This window comes from Perna viridis, chromosome 7, assembly GCF_037379345.1.
Source record: "Perna viridis isolate PV_CMFRI_1.1 ecotype Kerala chromosome 7, ASM3737934v1, whole genome shotgun sequence".
Classification (NCBI taxonomy): domain Eukaryota; kingdom Metazoa; phylum Mollusca; class Bivalvia; order Mytilida; family Mytilidae; genus Perna; species Perna viridis.
Genome location: NC_142451.1, coordinates 18,279,461 through 18,289,552, shown reverse-complemented (window position 1 = coordinate 18,289,552; position 10,092 = coordinate 18,279,461). Strand labels below are relative to the sequence as shown.

The 10,092-nt window shown below is 33.4% G+C and overlaps 1 protein-coding gene across 1 annotated transcript; it reads left to right on the top strand.

Annotated features, from left to right (window-relative positions):
- Positions 1-657: 657 nt before the first annotated feature.
- Positions 658-9,406, top strand: LOC148611639 (uncharacterized). Its single transcript, XM_088592373.1, has 4 exons — positions 658-1,060; positions 6,559-6,724; positions 7,462-7,668; positions 8,354-9,406. Exons 1-4 carry the CDS (start codon positions 1,019-1,021, stop codon positions 9,316-9,318), a joined length of 1,380 nt encoding a protein of 459 aa, XP_088448499.1. The 5' UTR covers positions 658-1,018; the 3' UTR covers positions 9,319-9,406.
- The last annotated feature ends 686 nt before the right edge of the window (positions 9,407-10,092 follow it).

The following is a 10,092-nucleotide window of genomic DNA, read 5'->3' as shown; positions in this document are numbered from 1 at the left end:
TTCCCATTATAGATTGTGATAGCTAGAACTAAACTTGTTTTTTACATCTATAACACTGAAAAGACAGCAACATTTTTTTATGACAAGTCCATCTATGAAAAGAAATATAAAAAAAGTTTGTTTTTTATTTAATTCAAAACATTATAAATTTTACAATACTACTGTATGGTATCTTTGCTTAAATCATGTATATTTTTACATGTAATATCAGATAGAACACGCAGGTAACATGAGACAACTACTTAATTGTAATTTTAGAAGACAGAACAAAAGTTTTTTTTTCGATGAGAACTTGAAATGTACCCATGTTAACAACAAATAAATATTACCAAGTAGGAGAAATGAAAACTTTGGGTATGGAATTTGCTGCTCAGTGCGGTCCAGTGTAAAATTACGAATATGGTCAATTATTGCAATAACGGCCATGTACGATGGGATCTTGTTATGTTACATTTCGTACAGACCATTGCTTCCGATGTGTACAAATGGTATTGCATGTTATGAACTATATATATGAATTTTATATTGTGTTAAAGATAAAACACATTATTACAAGTTTACTAACACGAGTTAGCTCCAGTTTCACAAACATTTTTTTTGTCTAAATACAACTCCAAACTAGGGATTAAATAATACAAACATATACATTTATCAAATAAACAAGTAAATCGCTGGAACATATGGTGTACATACCGCTGTAATAATCTCATTCAAAACGCGTTTGTTTCATTCTGCATCAGGTGATAATATCGTATAGTGTCGACAAATTGAAAGTTAGATGGTGATATTATTGTTACATTATACATGTAAATGTTAAAATCACTTTAAATTTATTACTTAAGAAGTCGTTAAATTTAGCGAACTGTGTCAAGTCAAGAGAATAGAAACTTATACATGTATATCCGTAATGTGGTCATATATGATCGATAGTGACAATGTAGTTTAAAGTGGCCAAAAATCAATAGATTGCAGAATACTAACTTGGAGCAGATGTGAAGATCCATTGTTTATCAAAACGATGGAGGGAAGCCGGAAAGGAGATCCACTGTCTCCTGTCACGGTAAGGAATTGTCATTTTGTATTATTATTTTATATTCTGTAATTGCTGACAAGAACAGATCGTCGTAGATTTATGGACAAAAATTTTAGTTTCTGAAAAGATATCGGAATTATTGGAAAACAACTAATTCATAAGACTTGTATAACAGCTAAATGGATGAATAATTTAAGTCATATTTAAAACGTGACCTCATATTATTACATAATCACATGAAAACTTTGTTTACATGTACAAGCACGCCAAAAAATGCTTTGTATTAATATTTAATACAACCTATGACTAATGATTTTAAGATTCCAAAACTATTTCTTCATGTTGTCTGCGATCTATAATCCTGGTACCATCTAAAACTTCCATCTTCCATGTGATGTAAATACTCGAAACATTTTGACTTGTGCATCTATTTTACAGGACGACAAGTTTTTCAGTCGTATGATAATTTTTGGAAATATATGTCACAACCTCTGTTTCTAGGGGGTTGATAGAAGTAAACTCTAATTTCTAGGGTTCTATGCTTTATTGCCAATACATGTTAATGCCCTCACATATCGTGCAAGAGGCACATTTGTAAATGTCACAGGAATAGTAATAGTCCCCAGTACTACTGTATTGTACCTTAGCAATAGCTAAGTTGAAATCAGATGCGTATATAAGTTGAGTTGATAAGAATATAGATTGCTAGATTCGGATGAACATAAAAACCAACATGTCCGTTCAGATACTCAGGTAAGAGAGTTCAAATGAAAAAAGAATTAACCCGCGACAATTACCAACCAATAAATGACGAGAAAAGAAGTGCGTACTAAGCAAGCATGAAAAAGAATATAGAAGATTACGACTAGATTGCAATACAATCACCGGTTCCCGAACGCTTGTCTATCAGTTGGTCAAGTAGTAAAACATAATACACATTCATACAAGTCAAATGATATTTTATGACACAATACATACAATACTCATATAAAACAACATTTCAGACCATTACATATATATATTATGACCAAACTGGGTATCGCTCCCCACCGCCCCCTACCCCCGAATTTACTTCAGTTGAGGATAGTACATGACGTATACATTGTTGACCATGTCAAACGTACGTTTCTATGCTAGGTATTCAAATCAACAGCGTTGGTTCAGTTTCCACTTAATTCCATGTTCATGCTTTCTGTATCCACGGTACGTTGTTTTATCGTAATATTAAGTTAGTGAGCATCTACAAAAAAAAAGTTTATTCATCTATGCTTACATGCATGCTAGTAAAAACATTCGTAAACCTTCACAAACAAAGATTAGCTAATAACTGTGACTAAAAACAATATATTACTGTTTTATACCAGATTTTATAAAAAAAAAGTGTTGTTTTGTGTAGGATTTAAAAGTACCAATCACTGTGGATAAGAAAATATTAAGTATGATGTATGTAATTTGCTACAGTGTTTACACATTTGGTTTTAGTCCAGAAAAAAAAAGAAAAAGAAAAAAAGATAATAATAGCAATGTGTGATAGGGTGCACATACAGTAATGTGTTAAGCGAACGACTTATCAATTTGATAATATCACGCGTTTCTATAGAATGATGATTGTATGGATTTTACATTATTTTGATATTCAATGTTAATTGCTGTGGGCAAAATAGAGTTTAAAATTGGTATAAAATCAATCATTTCACTATACACTATAGGTCTAGTGTAAAAACACGTACATTATTGTTGTGTCAGGAAGTTTTCTCGGTGTGGAAGCTAGAAAATGGTGACTTCAAATGCTAACGACCATTTAACTAAAGTGGACACTGGACCAGTATGTTAGGTGCACTTGTGTGCTCGTTTTATCCAAAACGCAGTCACAGAAAAATTGTTTAGTTTTGCCTAAATAAAATAAGGTGGTCTAATTAAATGTAGGATTAGCGCAGGCCAATTATTCCATTGTCCAGTTTTTTCCCACTTTTTCCAAAGCGGTGAAATTTTAATCGAACGCGCCTTCCATAGTAACTCAAAGTCCTAATTATTAAACTTCTGATAACTTTCTTACATTCTTCCACCGACAGGACGTTCATGATGGAGTACAGTGCAGAGGGTGACCCTTTTCGGGATTCCACAAAAGTAGTTTTATTTATTTTGTGCATATTATATGCATCGGGAATGCCATTAAGGCTACGATCAAAGGTTAAAATTTAAGACATTTATAGTGGTTTGGCAGCGACTTGCGTTAAATTTTTAAAGGAATTACTAGAAACATCTTTTAGTCTGAATATAGCAAAGAAATTTTGATATTCCTGAGTTTAAAATGAAAATATGGTGCTGGGAATTTGCCACGCCTTCTGTTATAAAACAGTAGGTGCCATACAAATATTGTATCATGACTTGGAATCTACACAAGATAAACGACATTTTATTTCATTTACTTGCTATTATTATTTGGACAAGTTAATATAAATTTAAATCGGCAAAAAAATGATAAAATCTTAACATGTTTGCCAATGTAAAACATCATACTGTCCGGAAGAAATCTTATCCTGTGGATATTGTTCCACATTATTTTTCCAGAGGACATTATTTGACGATGAAAAATTTTCCACACCCATAAAATTGTTTTCACTGCTTAATTTATAATATTAATTTAAGTTGTTATAAAACAGTTAGATGTATTCCTAATTTTAATCAGTATACCATTTAATAATGTTTAATATTATCCATATTATATATAGTTCACATATAGTTAACAACTCATACTCCTAATAAAAACCCATGTCTCAGTACTTCACGGAAGTAACACGCAAAAATAAATGCGTTAAAAAATTAAATATAGCAGTCTTTATGAGTGCTATTAATACATGTGGTTGGATTTTCTCATGTATTTTTGTCACAAAATATGAAGATAAATATCCTGTCAATTTGGTTGAAATTCAGACAGTACTTAGAAGCAAACACGGATAAAATGGTTTCACAATATGTTTAGTGCAATGTTTTGTTATTGAAAATTATCCATGATAAAAACTTCATTGTGTCATGATATTTTGGTAATTATTTACTTTTTTAAATATACATGTTCATGTAGCAACAACTTTTTTAGGATAACATTTAATTATAGAATAATATCCTGGATAAAAACTAACTTGTTAAACATCCCATAAAATAATATCTTGATTACTCATTTAAAAAATGGCTAAAAAATATCCTGGATAACATGTCACATCAAAAACTATCTGAATCATAACCACCTTTGAGAACAGCTTTTTTACCGAACAAAAACTAAGCCCCACATTTGACATAGTATTATAACCCTGATGGAAACCCTTTCTGACACATCTATGTTTTATGATGATAAGATTGTGAATATGGAAATAATTTAACTGGCATGGAAAACAATTAATGATGATAAGATTGTGAATATGGAAATAATTTAACTGGCATGGAAAACAATTAACGATCATAAAATATCCCCGGATTAAATTTGATATTATTCCTGTTGAAAGTATTTCAGACAGGATACTATTGGATGTTACATCAACACCCTAGCAGTCTGACAATATAATTTCACATAAAGAGGTCCAAAAATGACAGGTATCTGAGCTCTTCACTGAAGTAGCTGATTGATTGATTGATTGTTGGGGTTTAACGTCCGAGCAGCAATATTTCAGCTATATTCAGACGATGAACATGAAAAGGATGATAAAATGAACATGAAACGATGATGAAATGAAAAAAGGATGGGACACAAGGACAATTGGGTCGACAAATTTTGATTGCCACTGGAAGTAGGGAGAGGTGGGTAGGGTCGGGCAATTTAGCCTCCTGTGGCGGAGCCCTATGGTTCCTACTCCGGGAGAGTACCACAATAGAGTTCTTTAACGTGCTAGGAACGTGGCATCTTTCCCAACACGGTGTACCACTATGGTTTGCGGTCAGGTTTTCCGTATTATAGCCTGACAACCCCAGCATGTATCACGACAGGGGTACCCCATTCCACCACCTAGGGTACACAACCCAGTTGCTCTGTGGGCAGAGCGCCCTAGTGCCGGGCTAAGGTCCTGAGCACTATTTAGTCGCCTTTTACGACAAGCTTAGCGCTGTTGCAGGCCTATTCTTTTTACACCCGGACCTGCACGGGTCCACTGAAGTAGCAGAAAATGGATCGTGTTTGTTTTGTTTCCTGTCAAAAGATGTTCCAATCTTGACTTATTTAGAATACGATGCAGAGATGTCACAACAATAATAGTTAAAGTAACAGGAACACTTTGCAATAGATGGAAACAAAAAACAAATCATGTCATTCTCTTCATATTTCAACGTCATTCCATTATATATATGATTTTAGACTTAATTTTAACCACAAAACACTACAAAATTGATAAACTCATCATTTATTGTTATTGCACTTGTATAGGCATGCCAACTTGTTAACTTCCATTTGACCCTTTGTTTGTACATATGTGACTATATTAATGTTACAACACCTGTCCTACAATTAAGCTTGATATGTAAAAGTATAATATAAACTTCTGTTACGGTGTTACATTATTATAATATTACATAGCCAGATTCCATTGTCTCCTTTTCAGTATACAGATATTGAAATCTAACAAGTAATGATAATAGGGTTACCCAAAATACGAATTAATTTTCATTTTCATTGGGACCTATCACACAAAGTATACAAAGGGGAACAACCCTTGAGCAGGAATGCTTTCCTGGACTTCATTTGTAGCATATTTCTTGGTAATTTTACATTTTTTTAAAAATCATTGTGAATTAATAATTGTAATTATTTTGACCCGTGAGGGTTCATAATTGGTGTCTAAAAGTTATATCTAATACAGCATGTATAAAAAATGTATTATAAGAAATAGGCATACGCTATGTAAAATCAAAGAAATAAAATTAATATTGTACTAAAAAAATTGTTAAAAAAAACATTTTTTTAACTCAAATATTTCGAAATTTTTGCAACTCTTTAGTTCGTTTGATAGATCTTTATATATTTTAAATCGTGTTTTGATACAAACAAACATGTTACATTAAGTGTTTTGTGCTTAGCGGAATAGTGATCGATTTGAGGTTGTTGGTATGATACACATCCAACATATGGTGGCACTGTGCTCACCATTAGTGCTAGAGGCTGTGAGAACTATCTGCGACCTACTCAAGTAATGATACAATTCTCATATCCGGTGCTAAAGATAAGCGCAATGCATGAATGGCTCAGTCTGCATATCAAGTTCGCATCGAGAGAGTATTTCGTGAATATGACCTCTGACCAAGTCATAACAAAACTTTTAATTTATAGTTGCTTCATCCATCAAGCTCGTGATATGTATGTAGTGCAGTGACCACTTGGTGGCTAGAAAACATACTAACGAGGTTATCTGAGGTTCGATACTTCAGTGGCCCGAACTTACGTAGGATAGCAAGGGCTGTGAAAACGTATGTTAAATTTGTCGTTCTTTCATTTACTGCTGAATCTTTTATCGTGTATTGACCTTATTCCTTTGAATTTTTAGCAAGATGACAAACAGATGCTTCTACCGGTGCAGAACCAAAGATCGTGTGGTCGGTGGTTATCCCTTCTGGGTGGTGGTTTAGCCCATGCCTTATTGGGTACAAACTTTATATTCTACACATATATCAACGACATCAAAATTAAGTTTAACTACAATCAAAAGGAAGGTAAGTAGCCATGGAATGACAATTATTAATTGATGGCTCATGAAATAATTTTAAAATTATCGCAATAAATGCTGATAACTGACTTAGCCACAAATATAACGTGAAAGTCCTTAGTGTGTACGGTGTAAGTTGGTAGTTGTCTGCTTATATTTCTAAGTCCTTGAAAGGACTGACTACTTGTTTGATCAATATCAATAATTACAAAAAGAAAACTAGTTTACTTATGAAACAACTGAAACCTGATCGATTTTCATTCTGCCGCTATCTTGGACCGTACAACGTAAACCACCGCGTGAAATATTTTCATTTACCCACCCACATCATTTTATTTTTGATTATCATCTTTTCGTTATATCTTGATATACGTTTTGTGTTTTTGTCTTCTATGTACATGGAAAGGGGCATTTTATAGTTCCCACCTTTGATTACCGGACTTGTCATTTATTCATCTTCTTCAGTTTTCTCTGCCATTTTCATTTATATTTTTTTTATTTTATTACATGAGATTATTAAATAAATTATCTTAATTTCAATAGGTTTATCTTTCATTTAAGCAAATATAACTACAATGTATGTCTCTTTGATGGGGAATATGAAACAGGCATGTTCTTTGATGGACGTGTTGTACGGGTCAATGCTTTTCGAATGTTCATCAAAATCTAAGGCAATACCGATTTATTTAGCTCAAAGTTCTTTTGCTGAAGACAAAAAATCATGTTGACTTTTACTTTTCACAGTGGAGATTTTAGCGGCCATGTTGAATACCGGGATTGGACTTGGTTTTTTGCCCAATCTCTTGGGGAAACAGATGAAATCACGTTGGATTCTCGTCATTGGTATGGTGCTTAGTGTTGCTGGGTCGCTTCTTATATGGAGCTCTTCAAAGATGGTATCGTTTTACACAAACCATAGTTGGCTGATGGCTCTATATTATGTTATTATGGGTAGGTCCTAGTATATGCTCCGGACAGTGCAATCAAAATGGTAAACAACCGGAATAGAACAAATTTAAAGAAACTTTTAAATATTCGATAAGTAAACTGTAACATTTAGTCATACGTTATCTTACATCATTTATTTCTGTATGTCCCATCAGTTTGTGTATCCGCACTCTGAAGTAATTTTTAGAGTGAAAAAAGAACTTCTATAGTTGTTCTTCAAAGTTAATGACTATAAAGGTCAATGATTGAAAATAAGATATAGAAAATAAGCGTTTCTTTACTGATTGTCAAAGAACAGTTACTGATTAATCTGTTAGAAAACAATGACCCTCGCTTTAGAGTTCAAGAATGACCATTTCCCAGTTTCCCAGAATTTTTATATTAGAAGTTATGTATCAGAACTATATGACTATTCGTGGTGCGAATTGCTTGCTTCATACAGACGTCCCTGAACAAAAGAAGTGATGAAATCAAAATTTTGAGAAAACACAGACAACACTACAACATTAAAAATAACTTAAGAATACAATCAAACACTCAGGCAGCACCACCTACCAGTAATCCAAATATAATGTTCGAAATATTGTAAACACAATTTTTGCATATAAGATAAATTTAATCATGAATTTTGTTCTATGATTTCAACAATTATTTTCTATCTTACTTTTATTTTTTATGTATATGATAGGTCTTGGTGGATCTGTGGCTTACATAATGTCTTTAAGATACAATGCTACACACTTCGACGAGAGTAAACGAGGAATAGTTATTGCAGCAATGTTTGTTTTCATTGATCTTGGAATGCTTACGTTCACTCTCATATTTTACGAAGCATTTTCGCTGAAGACCCGGTTTGAAAACATAATGCTTGTTTCTGCGTCATATGCGGTCTTTGTTTACATCTATTGTATGGTGTTTCTAAAAAGCTCTTTTTATACAGAACAGGAAATGACGCAAACCACAAATCAATCTTCAGAACAATACGAACCACTAGAAGAAGATAATACTTTAAATCAAGTATCGTTGGCTCAACTTGTGTGTACAGTAGATTACCACTTACTAGCTTTGTTGTGTGCTGCGTTATTTTCCGTTTCCATGGTGCTTAGTAACAATATGACAGTAGTAACAAAAGTTGTAGACAAGAGCTCATTCAATGTCGTCATTAGTGTATTGTATCCGCTTATAGTTATAACTGGAGCACTGACATTTAGTTTGTTATCTGATAAAGCAAAGCGTCTCCTATCCCGCGTATCCTTTCTTATGACTGGTGGGGTATTTATGGCGATTGCGTCTCTCCTGAACGCCATCTCTGGTGAGATAGAAACCATTTTTACCGCCGTGGTACTTGGAGCCGTTGGAACAGGAATAGTATATACTGTCGGGCCAGCTGCCATGAGTGAACTATTTCATATTGAGGATTTGATGAGAAATTGGGGACTCGTAATGTTACTTAGGGCTGTGCTTGTCATCAGCGGCCATCTTGCTTTTGGGGCATTGTATGATATTGAGTCTGGAACTGATATGATGTCTTGCAAAGGAATCCACTGTACTCGTTACGGATATGTACTAAACCTGTCAGTTGCAGCTGTTGCTATCGGTATAGGATTAGTTCTGAATATACGCCGTGGCAGTGGAATGTGTAAGCATGAATAGGAACTACATACGGTCGACACTAAAATCGACAGTATTTTTCACATGAATTTTTTATTTTACTGGAATAGGATTAAATGTCTCTGCATTATATCTTGTTTTCCTTATTAAGACTCATACATGAAGTAAAGATTAAAATGTCCCAATGGGCACAGCCTGGTACGACCATAAATTCCAATTCCGAAGCAAGAGTGCGAACTATAAGCACGTTACATGTTTTGAATTTTGGTTTTGAAAAAAAATACACAGCATTGGTCCAAAAGATCGAAGACTTATACCTATCGTGGTAAAAAAGATCACAAATATGTTCAGCATGTAAAAAACAAGATATCAGCTTCTGTTGGAGTAAATCAAGGTTAAATATTAGGGCTTTAAGCATCAATGTGATAAGTCTTAAAACTGGTCTAAAACAAAACAAAAAAAAAAGAATATCGATGATTTGTTTTGTTAGGGAAATCAGACATGGTTTGGTTTGGACTCCTTTAAAACGGGGCCAAAAATCAAAACTAAAAATAAATCAGCATATCGAAGAATCCCAAGAATTTTTCTAAAAAACTTGTTCAAATGAAAGCCTGTTGAAATTAGTTACATAGAAGCAGTTTATACAAAGTTTTATAATATGCTTGTATTGGTCCCTTAATAACAGAAATGAATTGAGCACTTCGTTTCGTTGTATAAAAACCAAACCAAAAAAAAAAAAAAAAAATACACAAAAAAACTGATGCTAATGCAATACGGTAAAATACTAGCCTTAAGTAAACAGAATTTCTATAAAAA

Bases quoted from the DNA above. Each gene is read 5' to 3' on its own strand.
- LOC148611639 (XM_088592373.1), top strand. From the start codon at position 1,019: ATGGAGGGAAGCCGGAAAGGAGATCCACTGTCTCCTGTCACG. The intron at 1,061-6,558 runs GTAAGGAATTGT...TTGAATTTTTAG, and splicing joins ATCCACTGTCTCCTGTCACG to CAAGATGACAAACAGATGCT. The intron at 7,669-8,353 runs GTAGGTCCTAGT...TGTATATGATAG, and splicing joins TCTATATTATGTTATTATGG to GTCTTGGTGGATCTGTGGCT.